Consider the following 21643-nt stretch of genomic DNA (forward strand, 5'->3'; position numbering starts at 1 on the left):
AGGCTTGATGATTTGCTAGAAGGACTCATAGGACCCAGAAAAGCTGTTATACTCATGGTTTTTATTTATTACAGTGGAAAGATACATATTAAAATCATCAAAAGGAAAAGGCAAGGCACATGGGGTGAAGTCCAGGAGAAATCAGGTGCAAGCTTCCAGATGTCCTTTCCTAGTGCAATAGCAGAGGTGCACGCCATAGCTTAGCAGTGATGTGTGACAGCGCGTGGGAAGTGTTGCCAACCTGGGAAGCTCCCCGAAGCCTTGGTGTTCAGGGTTTTCAACTGGGGCTCAGTCACGCAGGCTTGCAGCATTCTTATCAGGGAGAATATTTCAAGGTGTCAAAGCTCATCTTCCAGGAACTGGCCAAGGGCCAGTCCTGAAGACAGGCCATTCTTGACAATGTGTGTGGTTTGAGCAACTCAGTCCTGTTGAGTTAAACCTTTCCTGCACAGCAAATTAGCTGTTCAGAATTAGCTAGCTTTCTTCTGTCTGGCCTGCTTGTCTGCCTGGTCATTCTTTTTCTAGTTAGAGTAGACCTCCCTGGTCTCATCATAGATGGTCATTCTACAAATCCGGGCTCTCTCTTTCCCTTGCTAACATGTAATTGGAAAGTTTGGACTCAAGGATGTATCTGTGTTTTGCAGTTTCATGAGATTATAGTGAAATATAAGTACGCATTCTGTCATTCATTCAGCATTTTTGGAATGCTGCCCCAGGCCTAGTGCTAGATGTGGATTTACAGAAATTATTAATATGGATCTCTGCCCTCAGAGACCTTAGAGTTTCATAAGGGAGATGGAAAAAAAGCAATTCTGGTTAAGCAATGTGTGCTTTGGGAAGCACTTAACCTTGCTGGAGAGCTTAGTAGAGGGTGTGTCTCTGTGTACGGGAAGGTGTTGGTGGTAATTAGGAGAACACTTCCTTTAAAGGGTCATTCCTCAAGTTGAACCATGAAGGTCAGACAGATGAAAGTGAGCATGGAGCTGGTGTTTCTCCAGTCATTTCTGTAGCCAGCTACCTGTGTGGTTGGAGCATGTATGTATTCTTTGCTTATGAGAAAATACCCTAATCCTATTTGGAAGATACGGGTCTTTCTCGGTTTTGCACAGAAGAAAGGAATGTCTGGCTCAATACAAATCTGTTTCCATTACTCCACTACTGTAAATTTACCCAAATGACATTTCCAGCCTACAGTGAAGGGGTAGTCGTGTTTTTACACATTGCTCCCCAGTGGGAGTATACAGATGAATGCCTAGTTTTGGACTAATAAGTATAACCATTACAAACTTAAATGTACTTTGTTTCAAATGGGAGGGCTTGCCTTACCTTGATGAAATTGCACATAACAATTTTTCTATACTAGGAAGCCAAAAAGTCTTAGGGAAAAACCTAGGTCCAAATTCAATCATGTTTGGCTCCTATATATGTGTACTTCTTAAGAAAATTTGGAACTTCTCAGAGTAACAAAGTTTTGTTTTTTGAATAGTGCAAAAAAAGTGTATAATGATAATAGAATCAGGAATGTATTATAGAGAATATAGGATAATTTCAGGTTGTTAATCTTGAGAATTTTTTCTGATAGAATCTTTTTCTCTTTTTCCAGCATTACAGTGTTTCTGCCACCTTTGTACAAAAGACAATTTTACTTGTGTCACAGATGGGCTCTGCTTTGTCTCTGTCACAGAGACCACAGACAAAGTTATACACAATAGCATGTGTATAGCTGAGATCGACCTAATTCCGCGAGACAGGCCATTTGTATGTGCGCCATCTTCAAAAACTGGGTCTGTTACTACAACATATTGCTGCAATCAGGACCACTGCAATAAAATAGAACTCCCAACTGTTGGTAAGTTGTTGTATACATATTTTTTTCTTAGTACTACAAGAAAAGCTCTTAGACTCTATGATTCTAGAGCTGGAAGGGATCTTAAAAATTGACTACCCCAGCTTATTCAGTTTAGAGGCAAGAAGTAATTTGTCTGTAGTTGTAGAGTTACAAGGTTAGCCAAGATCCTGACTCCTGGGGGTGTGTTGTTTGAGAAAGTGGTTCCAAGACAGACTTTCTCTGAGGTCTGTTATGCCTGAAAGGGTAGCCTCTTTTAGTGAATTGTGACAAAGCCGACCATAGCAATATGTCCTCAGAGTGTCCCTATGTTGTCCTCATGCAGATGATAGCAGACTAGTGAAGAACTGGCCAACCACAGGAAGAGATGGAGATGAAAGAACCTCTTGCAGAATCCCCAGATACCTTAAGCCGAGGGGCTGGGCATGAGCTTAGGCTACAGGGGCAAAGTCTCAGTTCTCTTTAGGAAGCATCCTCTTTTGGTGCTCAGAGGAGGCACTGCTGTAGCTCAGAGGAAAAGGGCCAGTCCTGCCAGTTGTAGAAGGAAGGCAGCCCGCCACCTAGTTCAAGTGATTAACAGCAAAGGAAAACCAAATCCTCAGCATAAGTGATTAACAGCAAAGGAAAACCAAATCCAGTGGCAAAGCTCAGTCAGACTGTAATTTTTCTGACTTTTATGGAGGCATCTGCAGTTCTAATACGACAAAGAAAGTGATAATTCCAGAACTTTCCATTTTCATCATTTGGGCTTGAAATATCTGAATGGAGATTCACAAGGCCTTATGAAGAACTCAGTTTATTTCTAATGCTAAACATACACAAATCCTTCGTTCCCAAGTCCCTAATAAGCAGACAGCAAAAAACAAAAACAAAACAAAAACAAATGGAAAGATTCAGTGGTTCAGAAGTAGACTGAACTGGATAAATCAGAGTAGATGTCATCCTCTGAAATAGACTTAACACATGATAGGGAAGAACTTTCAGACAGTCCAAGGTCTGTTTTCAGTTGTTTTCACAATGAAATGAGAACATTTCACGGTTGTTAAGATTGCTTTCAGATGAAAAGCTCAATTGATGAATTAATTTTAAAAAATGCAGTATTAAAATGAATAGCAGACTGTGTACTGTAGTTTTGCAGTCAAGCATAAGACAAGCTTAAGGTAAGACAGGTTTGGAAAATTGTGTTATAATTCAGAGAAAAAGACAGTTGGTGAGCAAATTAAGAGATACAGAGAACAGAGCTAGATGATCCAATATGCTTAGTGTAAAAATTCCAGAAAAACACAAAAGAGCAGACAGAAGAGAAAATACTATGTAAACTTAATGGAAAAATACTTAACCAAATATATAATGAAAAAGTATCAATTTTCAAGAATAAAGAAAACTTATACACATTCAGCACAAGTGAACACTGGTTACCTATAAAAGGAAAAAAGTTCAGATTTTCTGCTTTTTTTAAATACCAAAAGGCAGTGGAATATCATATATTGCTTGTTACACAGAATTCTTTACATGAGCCAAGATTTTTTGTATATAAAGGCAACAGCCTTCTTTTAGATAATTAAGTATTCAGTGTATAAAGACTCATATACTCTTCTGAAAGAAATTACTAGAATTAGGACTCTTTACCATAAGAAATAAATCCAAATAAAGATCTCACGAATGGTAAAGATGTGACGCAAAAGAAATGATGGTGAGCCATGAACCAGCAAGTGTCAGGATGGATGCCAAAATAAACGTAATTAATGTGTTTCTGAAACAATGCAATGATTTTGAAGTAAAAGTCTAAGTAATTAAAATAAACTAGAACGTATACCCATGTAAACTCTATTTTAAAAAGGATATGTTTTTCTATAAAAAAACTGGTGGAGATACACACGCAAAACACTAAAATGTATAGTTTGGGGGGATGGTGAGGCTGTAGATAATTTTTTTTTAACTTTTGCAAATGTATTTATACTTTTTTTTTTCCTGCTATGAGCATATACTGGCCTTGAAATAAAAAGATAAGCCAAACTACTTAAAAAAAAAAAAAGAAAAAGAAGACAAATATTTAATGGGAGCTTTTCTAGATTATCAGTTCTTTTATTAGTGATCTGAGAGTGATTAATGGGGGAGGTCCTAGAATATTTTTGGTAGCTGCACTTGTTATAGAGGATGGCTCAAGACTATAGGAAGACTAAGTGGATGTTGACAGAGCTGGTAATCATAAAAGGAGAGCCAATGGGAGAAGACTAAATGATTCACTTATTGTGGGTTTGAGTACTGAGCTGCTTGTGATGAGGCTCTGACTAATGGTAGTAGAGGCCACCTGCAGGAAATGTGGAGGACTGGGAAGTTGTGAATGCCACTTACCATGTTACTGTTGTTGTTGATGTTTATTTCACTTGAGGCCCTTTTCCAGGAAAGCCATCATCTGGCCTTGGTCCTGTTGAGTTGGCAGCTGTCATTGCTGGACCAGTCTGCTTCGTCTGCATCTCACTCATGTTGATGGTCTATATCTGCCATAACCGCACTGTCATTCACCATCGAGTGCCAAATGAAGAGGATCCTTCCTTAGATCGCCCTTTCATTTCAGAGGGTACTACGTTAAAAGATTTAATTTATGATATGACTACATCGGGTTCTGGATCAGGTAAAGTATTTGTTTTTTCTTTTTTCTAAGATGTCTTTTTAAAGTTAACTGTACTATTTATTTTATTACTTGGCAAAGCCAGTTGGCTTAGTTTGTTAGAACTTGGGATAGTATAAACACTACTTCAGCTTTGAACCTAATAAAGGTCTTTAAGCTAGGTCTGTATCTGACTGTGGCTAATTTAGTACAGACAAATTAGAACTGACTTACTTCAGCAGTATAAGTAAGTCACCTTCACATTTGTGTAAATTTCTAAGCTTTCTCACCTTCTTAGGGCTCCACGAGATAGAATAAGGATAGTTATTCTCCTATAGCTGAGGCTGAAGTTCAGAGATGTTCAAATGATCTGCAGCTACTCATTCTCTTCAGGATTGTTTAGCAGCTTTATTTTTGTATTTGAAAGCAGGCATGACAGAGAGTGTGTTTGGAATTGTGAAGGTTATTTGATTTTTTAACATGAAATTGCTGTCTTTAGCTCAGGCCTAGTTTTTTTTATTTAATGAATTTTTAGGCATTTTTCTTACTTTAGAAAAAAAAATCTTAATTAATTAATTATAATTAATATAGCTTTATGGATCCATGGCCCTTGTGATGTTTGCTTTTCTCAGTCCTGTTTGTTGAGTTTTGTGGGATCTGAAATAGATAGGCTGGCTAATTGCCCAAATCATTTCCTGAAGAGAATTTTGGCATAGCCATCAGTGCTTCGTGTTTTCATCGAAAGGGATTTATATATTTTTTTAACCATTTCTTGTACGTGCTTTGGAAGGGTACTAAGGGGAGAGAGTACCTATCCTCTACAATGTTGTAGTTTGACACTCCGCTGCGAGTCAGGAGGTCTAGATTCCAGTGCAACGTCATCACTGATAGGCTCTCTGATCTTGGTTAAACCATGTTTCCTCCTTGGGCTTCTGTTTCTTCTTCAGAAATATGGAATAGATACTGTTGGTAATAATACTTAAAGTGCTTTGTGAGGACTTTTAAATATACTATCCTTTAAAAAGTATAAATTAATTTCAAATAAGGGCTTGATTCATGGATAAAAATATACAGAAATAAAATGAAAAATTTCACCAATTTTATAATCATATGATTAAAGGAGTATTAAAGCAGAAATCGTGATTGGGGGAAGAATATTACTGTGAAACACAAAATCACATCTGATACAGAAAGTTCACATAATTAAAAATGTCTTTTTATTTTAAGGGAATGAAGGTATATTGGTGTATATATATGTATTTTGTTCATTAAGCATGAAGAAACTGATTTCATGACCTAAAGCTGTCTTCTGTAGAATTTGGCCATATGTATATTCAGTAAGTGAGTTCTGTCCATGACTGCTAGGATACATACAGGCTTACACTGGAGCGAGGTCTCTTAAGGCAGCCTTAAGGGACCCTTGAGACCAGTGTGAGGAGGGAGGCAGTGAGAGGCTGGATTAAGACAGAGGAGCCTTCGCACTGAAGATGTGACAGTCTTTGGGTAGGAGTGGCGCAGGAGTGGGGAGAGGTTGTTCTAGGGCTTCCCTCGGGTTTCCCTTTGATTCCAAGTTGGTTCAGAGGGTTCCCAAAGAAGATCTGGCTCATTCTAAAAGTTACTCTGGACCAAAAAACTATGACAAGGACCACAGTCACAGGAGATTGGGGTGGCAATAGATCATTTGGAATTAATCCCTTGGACCTTTTCTCTTGTTGCCAAACTTACATCCAGGGAAATCACAGCAACTCATGCCATCTGGCACAGTAATGTGTATCAGACCTCGAGAGAGCATGCCTACCTAAAGGATGGAAAGATATTGCTGTCTGGATGGCAGTTGATTTCTGAATAAGAAAATATTTATTTAAGATACAAACATGACTTAAAGAACAGAATTATTCGTTTTTCATTTTCTCTATTTCTTGATCCATCAGGGACCCACACTGAAAACCTCTATTCCTCCTTTTATGCCTCCTTTTACCCTACAAAAACTTGTCTGGTTTTCTGTGACTTTTGGCAGTTAGCTGATGTCTCATGCCTGAGTTATTTCATCTTTAAAATGAAAGTAACGAACCCCGCACTGTGTACGTCACTGGATTGTTGGGAGGTTCAAATAAAACGAGATGTTTATGTGAAAGCACTTAAGCACTTGGTAGATTGTAAAGTTCTAACCAAATGACAGGTGTTACTCTTACTGAAAAGATATTCGGGGGAAAAAATCTGACATACAGTATGAATTTGCTGCATTGCTCAAAACAGCGTAGTTTAAGGCCGCCTTCCCTATCATAGTTTATTCTGTGCTGAATGGGCTCCAGATGTATCCAGACAGAAGCTATCATCTATTGAATGACAGCAGAAAATGCCATTGCTTTTCCTTTTATTTATTTTAAATCCTTAATGCGACTTCATGCATGGGACTCACAAGTCAAACGTCTTTATATAGTATCCTTTTTAGTTCTTTCACTTATTGTGGAGAAGGTAGAACTAAACATTTTATGTTACGAATTCAAATGGAAAGGCCCTCTCTCTTTCAGAGACTACTTTTAACTTAGGAACTGTGGGAAGACAAGGGAGAGCAGGGGTCTGGCAGCTAGCTCTAAACTTAAAGCTAACCTTATCCCAGCTGCGTTAATTTGAATCACAATTTGCTCACATGCCTGTATTTCAGCTGTATTAGGTTAAGTGTGTGTGAACATGCACATGTGTGTCAGTGTTTGCGAGTATGAGTCTCTTAGGCCAATGTTCATTATATCTTGTTCATGCTTATGATCTCTTCAATGTATGCATGTTGTTCAGGTCTTACTTCTGTTGTCCACTGCATGTGAAGGTGCTTGAACCGTGTTTCCCTGTTGAAGCTTTCAAGCAGTTCTAAAAGGTACAGGAGTAAAGCAGAGAATATAGAGATTCAAACTAGGCCTGTTTCTTTTTTCTTTAGGAGAAAATTACTACTTGTAAAAAAAAAGCTCAGATATTCATGTGGGTTATGGTAACCACATATAGATAATATGATAAATGCAGATTTGGCTTTTAATTTTAGTTCTGCATCTAGAATCCTGTGATGATGGGGGAAACAAAAACTTCCCTTGTCCTCTGATAGCCTTTCTTGACCATACCATATACATGAACCCTGAACGTGTCAGTCATTTTCAGACTTCCCATTGGCAATTCCCCTTTCTTCTTTATTCCCTGCCTTTCTAATTTCCGGATCAGCCTCCTGAGATTAACTCTTAAGTATTCTTTAAATCTTTAAGTACATGGTGTGGCCCTGTTCAAAGGCTTTAAGAAAATTTAGTAAATTAGTGTATACACTAGACAATATAATTAGGAATTGATCATTCATAATACAAAAGGGCTCCTGATTTAAATAAGGATTTTTCACTGATTCATTTTTAACCAGCACTCTCCTTATAAAAACAGTTGTTTATAATTATTAGGCTGTTAACTACTTTACAGGAAGTGGGGAAGATAGAGCAAGGGGAGGAAAGGACCTTTTGAGAAACTTAAAGGTGAAAAGAGGCAACTTAAAAGTAAAGATTTAGCATTTGGATTTATAAGCATTTAACATCAGGGAACCAAAGAGAGCAGATCATTTCATTTACTTCCATTGGGTTAATTTGATTTAGCAAGCAACTCTGAATGTAGATTATAAATGACACAAATTTATGTATTAGACTGTATAAATAAAACAGTGTAGAACATGATGTACACTGATATTTTAATTGTTAGCATCAGTATAATTTAAGATGACAGTTTTTAGTCCATGAGGATATGTTATTAAGTGAACTGGAGTAGTCCCAGATATAGTGTTACTTAAATTTTGTAGGTAGTTAGTAAATCTTTTTTTGTAAATGAAATAAGTATGGAAATATTTAAAAATATGTATTTTAGAGTAAGGCAAGTTCATTTGGTGAAAAAACTACCAATGTCTCATCACCAAGCTAAGTTACTTGGCATCATTCTTTAGGATCCTAGTGTTGCCTGGGCAGCCAGTTCCTACCACGTAAATTGCTTGTCTTAAAATGGCTTCTGTGATACTTTCGACTAATTTATTAAAAGTTAGGCCAGAATTTACTTCTATGTTTTTTGTGTTTACATACTTTTCTCCTCCTCACCAGTAAAACTTACCAAATTCATCTGTCTAAAATAAGATTTAAAAATTATTTCTCTCCATTCATGGTCCCTTTTCAGAAATCTTTAGTGGCTCCTCTTTTACCTACATCTCTCATGGTCATCTTGAGCCTGGCATTCAGTACTCTTCAGCAGTCTGGGGCAGCTTCCCTTCTCTGCTGCTGCTTTACCATATACATTCTCTTTCTGTTTATCTAAGTTGGTTCCCTAACCATGCATCAGTTTCTTCTACATTTGCTTATATATTCCTCCTGCCTAAACACCTGACCTTCTCTTCTTTGGTCTCTCCCTTCTGTCAAGGACAGTCTAAGATTAGCTTATCTTTTAAAGCCTACCTTGACTCTCTAGGCAGGAGTTTCTGGGTTCTTTTATTATATTTATTATTTTCCTTTCATCATGAATTATTGTTTTTGCAAATGTATTCTGTATCTCCTCAGTGAGATCGTAAGTTCCTTAAAGGTAGAGCTTAAAGAGTTAAACCTTTCTGGGTCATTCTTTTAAGGCACGTTATTGTGGTGTTAGAAACATGTACTGTGGTTGATTGTGTTGAATACGATTTCTTTTATCTTTAGGTTTACCGTTGCTTGTTCAGAGAACAATTGCAAGAACTATTGTGTTACAAGAAAGTATTGGCAAAGGTCGATTTGGAGAAGTTTGGCGAGGAAAATGGAGAGGCGAAGAAGTCGCTGTTAAAATATTCTCCTCTAGAGAAGAACGTTCATGGTTCCGTGAGGCAGAGATCTATCAGACTGTGATGTTACGTCATGAAAACATCTTGGGATTTATAGCAGCAGATAATAAAGGTCAGTAACATCTGCTTCTCTTTTAACAAAATGCTTCCCACAAACAAAACTACTCAACTTTGTCATATTTGACGAGAAATAGATGTTTGTCATATAAATTAGTCACATAGAATATATTAGAAGCCTTTAGAAACAGGATCTTCTTAAAACATTTTCTTGACTCTTGACAACATGTTCCTGAACCTCTAATTGTTTTATAAAATGTAAAGAGCTATTAGAAGAAGCTGTGTGCTTTTGTTAGTTTGGTTCTGGGAAGTTACTGAGTGTAGTCACAGTATAGAGAAGAATTTGTAAACACTAGTTGCCCAGGACTTTGAGATAGGATAGCGCTCAGATATGTTTCCTTTTAATCTCTTCCTGACCGTTAGGGCATTCTAATATTACCTAATGACCTTACTTACAGGGAGCGTAAAAGTAACTTCTCAGTGTATTCTCTGTCTAAATTGCTAGGGGCTAAATAGATTAATCTTTTAAGTAAACTCACTTAAATAGGGAAATGGTTTCTTGAAAACCACCTTGCCCTTGGTAACCACGTGGACACACTCTTGCCTGTGGTACACAGGTGCTCGAGGCCAGATAAGATGCTGAAGGAAGTGAGGAAGCCATGTCAGTGGAGAGTCAGGACGAGTGGTGACTGTGAGCAGTGACTTCAGACTGTACTTCATTTACTTTCTTGGCTTCAGTTACCGTAGTGCTCACAACCCGACCTTAATAGCTTCTGTCAGAGGCTTGTATTATAACTCAACTCTCGTCATACCTCCAAATCAAATGTATTTCCCAGCTTTCCTGTTTTTTAAAAAATGCTATCATTATCTTTTTTTAAGGGCCAGAACTGTAGTCATCATTTTACTTTTCTCCCTTCCCATTTTCTTCAACAGTATTTATTTCTTCATAATAGTAGTAGTGTTTAAGCTCAGTTGGTATTCATGGGTGATTTTGATTTTTCTTTTTGTTTCTCTGTATTTTCAAATGTATTTACAAGCATTTATTACTTTAAAAAAAAAAACTTTTATTTATAGAAAATTTCCAGTATATAGAAAGCAGAGAATATGATGAACCTCCATCACCCAGTTTCAATAATTATCAAGTCACTGTCAGTCATGTTTGATCTCTGATTCTACCTATTCTGCCCCATCTGAATTATTTGAAGCTAATCCCAGAACACATCTTTTCATCCATAAACATTTCAGTTTTTATTTTTAGACCATGAGGAATCTTTTTTTGTGAAATATAACCATACCATTTTTTAAAAAAAGTCATCAAATATCTAGTCAGTTTCACATTTCTGCAGTTGTCTCCTATTTCCTTTTTTTTTTTTTTTTTAAAGAATTGGTTATTCACTTTAGGACCCATGTCATTTGGTTGATACTTATCTTAAATCCCTTAAAATCACTAGGTTCCCCTTTGTCTTTTTTCTTCTTGCACTTTCTTTGCTGAAGAAACTGGATTGTTTGTCCTGTAGGACTTAATTAAATTATTCTAGGTTTGCTAACTGAATTCATACAGTATCTCTGAACTTGCTCCTTGTATAATTTGAAAACTGATAGATAGAATTAGAGACAATCTGGTTGTTTCACTGATTTCCTAAAATATTATATATTTTGTACATATTGTATACATTCTGTTGCATCACATCAGGAAGCATAGAAGTTTATCTCCTTTTTGTGACTTGGGGCAGTGATAGATATAGGCAGCCATTATCAATAGCTATTACCAATTCATTATTATTTAATTTAAGAAAAAAACAAATCAATAAAGCAGTGATCATTGTCTGACCAAGGCCTTAGTTTTCTTCTGCCTTTGACACCATTTAGCTTCTCCCCCAACCCTTAAAACTACTTTTATTATGCTCTGGGACTCTAGACTTTCTTAATAGTTGTCTTTATTTTCTGAAACTCTTCTTAATCATAGAAAGCTCTAATTCTTCAGATAGTAACTGCTCCCTTAAAGAACTTTCCCACATTTCTGGTTTCAAACTTTACGGTGACTTTAAATCTGCATTTTGAGGCTCAATCCTCACCAAGGCCCAGCAAGTTTTAGTCTTGTTCCAAGTTGTAAACAAGCTGTGCCCTGAACTCTTCCCATTCATTCACACAGCATGTAAGCTGGTGCTGTCATCTGGTGGTCACCATGGGAACTGGCAACCTGCTGGCTTTTCCTACTTCCTTTCTTCTTTGTCAGGGGTTAATGGACCTTGCCTGGAACCTAGCCCCTCGACCTCCATTCCCTTTTCCTTTATCTCTCTCCTCCTGATTTAGTGATTCCACCTCAGACAACCCCTTACATGTGCACAGCCTCAAATATATCCTTCCTTCTTGTCAGTTACCTTAGAAACTCTCCCATTCTTCCATCTGGCTGTGTTCCTATCATCTATGAGCCTTTCAGAATTCAGGCATGGTTAATAAATTAAGCATGCAGATAAAGCTAGTGATACACCTGTGTCAGGGAAAAAGAAAGGTACAAGTTTGAACAGAATCAGTTTAAAAAGTTTATGAAGAAACAAGTTTATAAAGAACTAGTGTCATGAATATCTAAATCCTTTTAAAAATACTCAAAAATCCCCTCTGGAATCTTTTGAAAAAAATCTCATTCCTTAATCTCTTCTAATCAGAGTTGCTTTCCTCCAAGTAGTAACTTTCAAAATATAGAAATTGTTTTATGTCAGTTTGAGTTTTTTCTTTTGTTGTAACTAATAGGGAAGGAAATAGCACATTTTAAGTTCTTACATGCCATGAGTTGTACTAAATGCTTAAAAAATCTATTATCCTATTTTTAAAATCTTAATAGTTTTGCAAAGTAAGATATTCTTGTTGTGTAAAAGAATAAACAAAGGCTCATTGGCTAAGAAACTCGTCTGAGGTCACGTAGTCAGTAATAGTCAGCCCCTGAATTCCAACCCAGAGCAGAATGACTCCAAGTGTACATCTTGTACTGAATTGTCCTGCCTCCTAGTATTGTTCAGACATTTTTAGCTTTCATGATTTGTGAAATATATGGTTTTCTAGTGACTTCTAGGTTAAATAGGCTTTTGTGGACCAGCCTCACTTAGAAGCCCAGTGAGAACCTTTGCCATGATTCTCATGGGAAATACATTCAAATTAAATTTCAGATTCATGTATCTGCTTACAAATGAACTTATGGAAAAGTCACCTTGTGTAAAACTGGATTCAGTCCCAGCTTTTTCTCCTCCTGACATTTCCAGTTCCTGTCTCAGCTTCCTCATGTGTCAGTGATACCACTATTTTTACATTTTTCTAAGCTGGAAACCTTGGAATCATAATCATCTTGTCTGGCTTTTTTATGAACTGTGTACACAGGCTGTCATTAAAGCTTGCATTTCTCATTTAAGCTCACTTTCAGTTTGTCCCATACTATTCCATTCCCACTGTGGCCACAGTAGATTCCAGATACTTATCATCTTCGCCTCCCCACTCCCTTGTTGTTTCTCTTCTTCCTTCCAGAACCACACATTGAACCCCTAACCTGAACCGGGCATTCTTCTAGGCACCAAACAGTCCCAGCTCTGCTGCTGTCTGTGTAGACGCAAGATCACCATCTTTGAACTGTGATTCCTTGTCTCTTGAATGGGATCAGTTATCCTTGCCATATCTCAAGAATAGGGGGCTTACTTTTAGGATATAAAGGATATACACATAAAAGTATAAGACAAACTGAAAATACAAGAAAATATGAAGGAAATATATACAAATTTAAGGTATCAACAAATTACAGTTGTGTGATTCAGGATTGAGTGTAAAAAGTAGTGGTAACTTGAATAAGTAAATCGTAAATGTTTGATAACCCATCTGAATAGTCATTCTACTTTGCAGACAATGGTACATGGACTCAGCTCTGGTTGGTGTCAGATTATCATGAGCATGGATCCCTTTTTGATTATTTGAACAGATACACAGTTACTGTGGAAGGAATGATAAAACTCGCTCTGTCCACAGCAAGTGGACTTGCCCATCTTCACATGGAAATTGTTGGTACCCAAGGTAACTCAAAGCAATCTTGTTATTTAAGCTTTAAATTCCCATGGATCTAATGTCTGTTCAGAAAATTTTTGCAAAAGTCAGCCTAACTGGAGATGTTTAAAATAAGTTTTTAGATGAGAATATTTTCTCTTTCTGTTGATAAGCTAAGGTGGAGTTAGGAATGTGGGAATTCATTTAGAGATTCTCTAGTCATTGTAACACTGGTATTTTTGTGAGTTCTTAAAAGTAGCATTTAGTCTTGTGATTTTTGAGGATCTTGGTTTTGGAATTCAATTTATGTGTAGTATCAAATGAAATGTGAAAATGCTTTGTAAACATCAATATGCTACGTAAATGTTATCTGGCCATCTAATAATTATATTTGATCCTAGGATAAAGAAACTGCATGAAACAATTTTACAGTTGAAAAATTGATACTAAGTTTTAGTTATGAAATTTTTATGCTGTGATTTTTGTGCCATATAAGGTAACAGATGCTAATACAGTCTCTCTGCTCTAATGATTATCCACTTGCTACCTAATGGCTCCCTGACTCCCCACTTTACTACACACATCACACATGCAATCTCAACTGGCCCCATTGTTGTACTTTTTATTGTTGATTATAACAGCTTTGAGTTGTAATTCACATACCATACAGTTCACTCACTTAAAGTGTACAATTCAGTGCTTTTTTTAGTATATTCAGAATTGTGCAACTATCACCACAGTTGATTTTAGAAAATTTTCATCACCTCAAAAAGAATTCTACCCATTAGCAGTCACTCCTCATTTCCCCCAAACTCTTTAGCCGTTGGCAACCTCTAATCTACTTTCCATCTCTAGATTTGCTCATTCTGGACATTTCATATAAATGGCATCATACAATATGTGGTCCTTTGTGACCAGCTTCTTTCTCTTGCTGTATTTTCAAGGTTTATCCATGTTGCAGCATTTATCAGTACTTCATTCCTTTTTATGGCTGAGTAATATTTTATTTATACCACATTTTGGATATTCGTATTCACCAGCTGATGGACATTCGGGTTGTTTCCATTTTGGGTTATTATGAATAATGCTGCTCTGAACAGTGATGTACGGTGTTTTCTGTGGACATGTGTTTCCAGTTCGGTTGGACATACACCTGGGAGTGGAATTACTGGATCAGACAGTAACTCTGTTGTGAAACTGCCAGACTTTTTTCAAAGTACCTGTAGTATTTCACATTCCCACCAGTGGTGTATAAGGGTTCCAGGTTTTCCACACTGTAGTACTTAAATAGCACTTTTGCTAGTGGTTAGTATTAGAGGTGCTGTGCATTTAATGAATGCATTCACTGGATAGGCAAAGGAAGTGATCTAGATTCTTGGTCCTTGGATTGGAATATCCGTGACTAGAGTTCCCATTAAAAAAATTCATAGGGTATCAACAAACTTATCTTTAACCACCACCCCCCCAGCATGCTATGAGAGTCTTTGAGTATTAGACTTATTTTTTGAATATCATCTTTTGGAGCATCTTGTTTTCTCTATTTTCTTTGAAGAAATGTAATTTCAGCAACTTTCTGTGTATTGATTCACTTAAGGTTGTTTAGTAATGGCCCAGGTATTGCAGGTGATGGGGGCTGAAATGCTTTGGCACTAGGATGGGAAGTAAGGCTTTTGAACCTAAAGGTGAGACTTGTGGATGGTATTACCCACTAAGCAACCATGTTTAACCTTTTTCTTCTTTAGGAAAACCAGCCATTGCTCATAGAGATTTGAAATCAAAGAATATCTTGGTAAAGAAGAATGGAACTTGCTGTATTGCGGACTTGGGACTGGCAGTAAGACATGATTCGGCCACTGATACAATTGATATTGCTCCAAACCACAGAGTGGGAACAAAAAGGTATACTATGGATACACAGTAATTAATATGTTCTGAAATCAGCTTCTTTTCCTTCTCATTGGTATATACATATCTTTTCTGAAACTCAACTTTGTACTTTGTTAGATGCCCTCAGGTAGAAGATCTCAAGGCTCTGAAGCCAGGGTTACCTGAGTTAAAAAGGTACCCGCTGATGAAAGGTGGCGCTTCCAGAAAATACTACTATGAGTTATGTTATTGTAATAGTAGCTACTGTTTCTAGGATATCTACTATGTGCCAGTCATTTTAATGGGTCTTTTATATATATTATCTCACTTAATGCTCACATCAAATGCTCCACTATAGTTAGCCCAACTGTTTTCATATTTTTATTTCCTGAACATATGCCTTTCTCTCTTAGAACTTTTGCATATTCTGTAGCCTAGAGCATACTTTCCCCTCCTGTTTCCCTTTGTGAGTCCTAATCAGTAACCTTAGTAAAGTTTTTGAAACCTCAGAACCCTACAGTGTGGCATCAGTAGGACTGGTATTCATTTTTGTCTCTTATTTTGTACCCTGGAATATAGTCCTGTCCTTCTTTTTATCCAGTTTTAGTGAGAAGACTTCTGGAGTAAAATATATAGTACATGACAAAGGAGGTGGTGTACATCAAGACACTTGGGATAGTCAGTTGATACATGTATGTCCTTCATTGGAAACGAAGATCATAAGGCAGACAGCATGAAATTGCTGTTTTAGCTTTTCATAGGATTTAGTTGACATCATTAATTTGCAAACCAATGCAGATCTTTAATATTATTCTTGGGTCTAGTATGATCTCAGTTATGTGATACTGTCTGTATTGTCTGTGTATAAAGAGATGTCTGAAAAGATGTTCATCAAAATGTCAACACCACAAAAGTGTGGTGGTAATGGAATGCTTTTCTACTTTGTACTGTATGTACTTTGAGAAAGTTTCTATAAGAAGTAGTAGTCATTTTTAAAAACAGCAGAACCATGCTGAAACAGGGAAAAGGTCTAAGTTAATATTGATTTCACTACATCCCCCCTCCCACCTCAGGAGTAAAAGAAAATTTATCTAACAGTTTAAAAGTAATGTGGTCACTATTCCATAAAATAAAATGCTGACTTCTTTTTTAGGTATATGGCCCCTGAAGTTCTTGATGATTCCATAAATATGAAACACTTTGAATCCTTCAAACGTGCTGACATCTATGCAATGGGCTTAGTATTCTGGGAAATAGCTCGACGATGTTCCGTTGGTGGTAAATTTCTCCCTCCTCCCCCCAAATTTTGTCATGAACAAAAGTTGTTCAAGAATTGCCTTTTTTGTTGAATGAAATTATACACAGTTAACAACTGAAATTTATGTTCAGCCAGTGATCACTGAAGAGTACCAGGGAGCATAAAAGAGATAAAACCTATAGTGGGGAAAACATGACATGTTGTATCCTTTTTCTGTTTCCACTTGAATCTTGGGAAACATCAGAAACCAAATACTTAGATATTTAGAATGGATGATGGCTTGAGAGGCCAACCAGGGAGCTATTTCTAGCATGTACCTGGGTCAAACTGATTTTTTTCCCTCAGAAATTGTGGTTATTTTCTCCATCTTAGTAGCTGGAAATTACATATACAGAATATAATTACACTGCCATTACATTACTTTTTAAAGTAAGTTTGTTTTAGTTTAGTTTTTGATTGAGTACTTTCAGTGTTTACTTGAGAAATAGTCTTATCCTTGAGGACCCAGGCTCACCTGTAGAGTGCCTCAGGCTTTTGAGGCAGTGAGAGATGGATTATGTCTCTGCTTTGTAGCAAATAGTACAGGCTGCACTTCCAGCTTGCCTTGTGAGATTCACATCTTAGTGATAGTGTCTGTATCCCCGTTACCAGGTGAAGCTGTGCACTTGCAGAATAAAAGCTTTAATTTCTTGCTCTTTAGGGTTCTAGGAGAAAATGTCAGTCTGGTCATCACAGCTCACAGTTAACCATCATTAAAATAGCCTTTGCTGATCCCATGGTGATATTTAGTTTCAAGGTGTGGGCTCAGCACTGACTCAAGGAGCTGGGTTGTTGACGCCGATGTGGATGAGCCTAGAGCAGGCTGTAAGCCCTGCTCCACTCAGCCTCATGTAGTAATGGGATACTGTAACAGGACTCTCGGGGGTTCCTTTTTGATCTGGTCAAGAATATTCTGACATTATCTGAGTGAATCCTTCAAAACAGATTTTTTTTTTTTAACCAATGTAGGAATTCATGAAGATTACCAGCTGCCTTACTATGATCTTGTACCTTCTGATCCATCAGTTGAAGAAATGAGAAAAGTTGTTTGTGAACAGAAGTTAAGGCCAAATATTCCAAACAGATGGCAGAGCTGTGAAGTGAGTATTTATTTTGGATACTAACACAGTTTTCTAAACTGCTTCTGCTTAGTAGGTGGGAATTTGCTATTTTTCCTTACAGAAAATAGACATAAGAATTCCCATTCCTTTCTTTTTCATGTCTCTTAAACCAATGAGTAAAAACAGAACAGTTTGGTTTTCATGTTCAATTTAAGCACATTGTAAGTGGCGTGGAATGTTTTCAGTGACCATCAGTGTATCAGAACATTGAACCAAGGCTCCTTCATTTTTGCTTAAAGCTTCCCTTCAATCAGGGCCACCCAGAGTAGTGGGCTCAGTGCTGGATGGAATTAGGAGGCCTATATTCTAGATCAGCCTGGCTGCCATAGAGAGTCCGACTTTGGGCAAGATGTTACAGTTCTCTGGACTGTAATATACCTTTTTGTAAAATGAGGGATTTGAATGATGTGAAGATGGTTCAGATGATTTTACATCTTAATTCATCTCATTGCCCATATGACCATTCACCAGGAATTTGGGGAAAATGCTTTCCAGCAGAGTCTGAATTTCTCAACCCCAGCTCTGACAAAAAGTTTTTGAAATATTTTTGTAGTTGTACTTTTAAAGAATTCATAAGAAATTTTATTTAATCTATCCTTAATTGTTAGCTGTTACTATTATAATGTTGGTGAAGCAAAACATTTCCTTCCAGATTTGAAGTTATATATTTTAGGAAGAATAAAAAGCTGGTCACTGAAATAGTTGATTTTACATCTTAAAAAAATGTAGGACCCAAGTAGATGCCTTTGGCATCGAGAGAGCTCCTTGGCTACCTCTAGCAAAATCAACTATCCAAGCCCAGATAAAATGTATAGTATGCTCACAGAATTTGCATATTTATTAACAAATGGAATTGGGCTAGATTTTGTCTTTTAAAATTTTGATTTTGATTCCTTTGATACTATAAGTATAATAAACTGGAAGTATTCATGAACTCATGCAATAATTAGAGCAGATTATTATTAAACACATGGCTTTTTAAGCATGGAGGAAAGTTAGCGGTTAACATTAAGAACACATACGCAGTTTGGAATTACTGTCACAGCATGCTGAATTAATGTCATCGCTGTCATTTTTGTTTTTTTCTCCATTTGGTTAGTTTTCTACATACTTAACATTAACTTACTCTTCCACTTTTCTAGGGCTTTATAAATCTTTCAATAGTTGAAACCCATCAAGAATATGAAACTGGTAGAATACCTAAAGTGTCTTCAGAACCTTCTGACCTTTTCCAGTCTGGATTGGCTGTTCTCCAGGCCAGCTCTACAGCTCTCATCTTGGAACATCCCTCACCCTTCATCCTGGGGATTCCCTTTGCCTCTTATGGTGAATCCTTCCTGGACCCATGTCTTATTTTCCCCTTTCAGGTCTCTGCTCAGATGTTACCTTGTCAGTGAGACAGTGCTCCTCACCCTATGTAAAATAGCACTTTACTTCTTTGGCATATTTTATCTCCTTCCCAAATGATGTTTCTCCTTAGCACTTAGTGACAGTCCATGCATTTTGCTTATTAATTATATGCTTTAGCCCTCTAGAATGTCAGCTCTATGAGGGCATGGGTTTTTTCTCGTCACTGCTGTGTCCCTAACACCTGGGATGGTATCTAGAAGATTGTAGGTGCTCAGTTTGCTGTATGAATTTATGTATGTGCTGGGCCCTTCGTCATTTTTACCTGGAAACAAATGTTCATCTCTAAGAAATTTTCCTCAAATATCTCTTTGAGGTGTTCCCTTCCATATTCCTCTGTTGTTTTTCTTCAGCTGTTACGAATGTAGACGTTGTGAACAGGCCTTCTAATTTTCTTATCTTTTCCCTCCTATTTATCTGGGTTTTTTTCCCTCCATTTTTCTAGAAGAAGTATCAGCTTTTATCTTTTTTTTTTTTTTAATCAGGTTTATCTTCCAGTTCTTCTGTAACGTTTTTCCAAAACCAAACAAGAAACAAGAAACTACTGATGATAAACCCACTGTCAGTATTTTCTTTAATCTCTTTGATGATCTTAAGGATATATTGTTGATACTGTTTTCTCCCTATACGCTGTTTTCTCCAAGTTGCTTTTTTCTGGTGATGTCAGCCTGTCTGCAGTTCCCATTCCTGTCCTCAAGGCTTTGATCAGATACTCTTCATGTATGAGAGGGGTCCTGAGAGCTGATGGGAAACTCTGTGCACATGATGGAGCTTACTGTCATCGACTGTGATCGCAGGCTGATCAAACTGGGTTGCTTCCTTGGAGAATCACAGACGTCAGTCTCTTCTGGCCTCTCCTCTTGGGCTGAAGAGTCTTCTAGTCTGTCGCCTGAGGAGAATGTAAAATTGCTGGCCATGTGTTGGGAAGAATAGTTTAGTCTTAGCATTCAGCGTGTTGTCAGTATGGAACTTTGCCCTCATACTCCCCAGGACAGAAGTGTCTGTGACGCAAATCTCCTCTTCTGCTGGGTAGGGGTGGGGCAGTCACCCAGCTGTGTGCAGTTGGGGAGGGGCAGAAATCTAGGGTTCCAGCTCTTTTGGCTGATCCTGTTTTAGCCTGAACTTCACCCCAGGGCTACCTGATGTGGTTAATTCCTCAGTTTGGAGGGAGTTTTCATGTGAGTCAGGTTCCTTCTTTTCCTTGTACAGCTCTGTTAAGTCAGTCACCCTTTGCCCATCTGCTTTCCAGTTGCTGGCACCTGTACCCTATTGATGGGAACTTGGGTCATTTCTTTCCTTTTTTTTTAAATTTTAATTTTTTATTTATGTATTTATTTTACAATATCATTTTTTAAATGTAGTTGATGTACAATATTATGTTACAGGTATACTATATAGTGGCTTATAATTTTTAAAGGTTACACCCTATTTATAGTTATTATAAAATATTAGCTATATTCCCCATGTTGTACAATCCATCCTTGTAGCTTATTTTATACCTCCACCTCCATCTGGCCCCTTCCCCTTCCCTGTCTCCTCTGGTAACCACTAGTTCTTTCTCTGCATCTGTGAGTCTGTTTCTTTTCTGTTATACTCACTAGTTTGTTGTATTTTTTAAGATTCCACAAGTAAGTGATATCTTACAGTATTTGTCTTTGTCTGACTGACTCATTTCACTTAGCATAATGCCAAGTCCATCCATGCTGTACACCAGAAACTACTACAATCAACTGTACTTCAGTTAAAAAGCAGACAGCCAACCAACCCATTTAAAATATGGGCAGAACTGAACAGGTATTTTTCCAAAAAAGGAAATGCAGATGGCCAATAAGAACGTGAAAAGCTGCTCAGCATCACCAGTATCAGGGAAACACAAATCAAAACCATGAGACACCATCCCACATCTGTCAGAGTGGCCAGCATCAAAAAGAACACAAATAACAAGTGTCTGCAAGGATGTGGAGAAAAGGGAACCCCTGTGCACTACTGATGGGAATGCAAATTGGTGCAGCCACTATGGAAAACAGTATGGAGGTTTCTCAAAAACCCCAAAACAGAGCCACTCCTGGGAATATACCAGAGAAAAGCAAAAACATTAATTCAAAAAAATACATAAACCCTGCTATTAACAGCCCAACATTATTTATAGTGCCAAGATATGGAAGCACCCCAAGTGCACATCAACAGATGACTGGGTAAAGAAGATGTAGCATATATGTATGATGGAATACAACTCACCCATAAAAAAGGATATTTTGCCATTTGCAGCCCTTCATTCACTTTTTTTTTCACTTCGAGAACCAGAATTTTGTAACTGGCATAAACATTTTCAATGCATCAAAAACAACAGAACACCCAGAAATAAACTTAACCAAGGAGGTTACCTATACTCTGAAAACTAAAACACTGATGAAGGAAATTGAGGATGACACAAAAAAATTTAAAGATATCTTGTGCTCTTCGATTGGAAGAGTCAGCATTATCAAAATGGCCGTACTACCTAAAGCAATCCACAGATCCAATGCCCCCCCCCATCAAAATACTCACATTTCTCACAGAACTAGAACAAACAATTCCAAAATTTATATGGAGCCATAAA

The 21643-nt window shown here is 37.3% G+C and overlaps 1 protein-coding gene across 6 annotated transcripts in view; it reads left to right on the forward strand.

Annotated features, from left to right (window-relative positions):
- Positions 1–21643, forward strand: part of TGFBR1 (transforming growth factor beta receptor 1) — an 83313-nt gene that overhangs the window by 55848 nt on the left and 5822 nt on the right. For 3 of the 6 annotated variants that reach the window (XM_074361896.1, XM_045515239.2, XM_074361894.1), the window contains 7 exons: positions 1604–1849; positions 4239–4481; positions 9155–9385; positions 13216–13383; positions 15096–15252; positions 16373–16497; positions 17486–17616. In XM_074361896.1, the coding sequence (XP_074217997.1) occupies positions 1604–1849; positions 4239–4481; positions 9155–9385; positions 13216–13383; positions 15096–15252; positions 16373–16497; positions 17486–17616 (1301 nt within the window). The remainder of the gene's footprint in view (positions 1–1603; positions 1850–4238; positions 4482–9154; positions 9386–13215; positions 13384–15095; positions 15253–16372; positions 16498–17485; positions 17617–21643) is intronic. The other 3 variants (XM_010952935.3, XM_074361895.1, XR_012506448.1) reach the window with 2 other exon arrangements.

This window comes from Camelus bactrianus, chromosome 4, assembly GCF_048773025.1.
Source record: "Camelus bactrianus isolate YW-2024 breed Bactrian camel chromosome 4, ASM4877302v1, whole genome shotgun sequence".
In the NCBI taxonomy this organism is placed as follows: Eukaryota; Metazoa; Chordata; class Mammalia; order Artiodactyla; family Camelidae; genus Camelus; species Camelus bactrianus.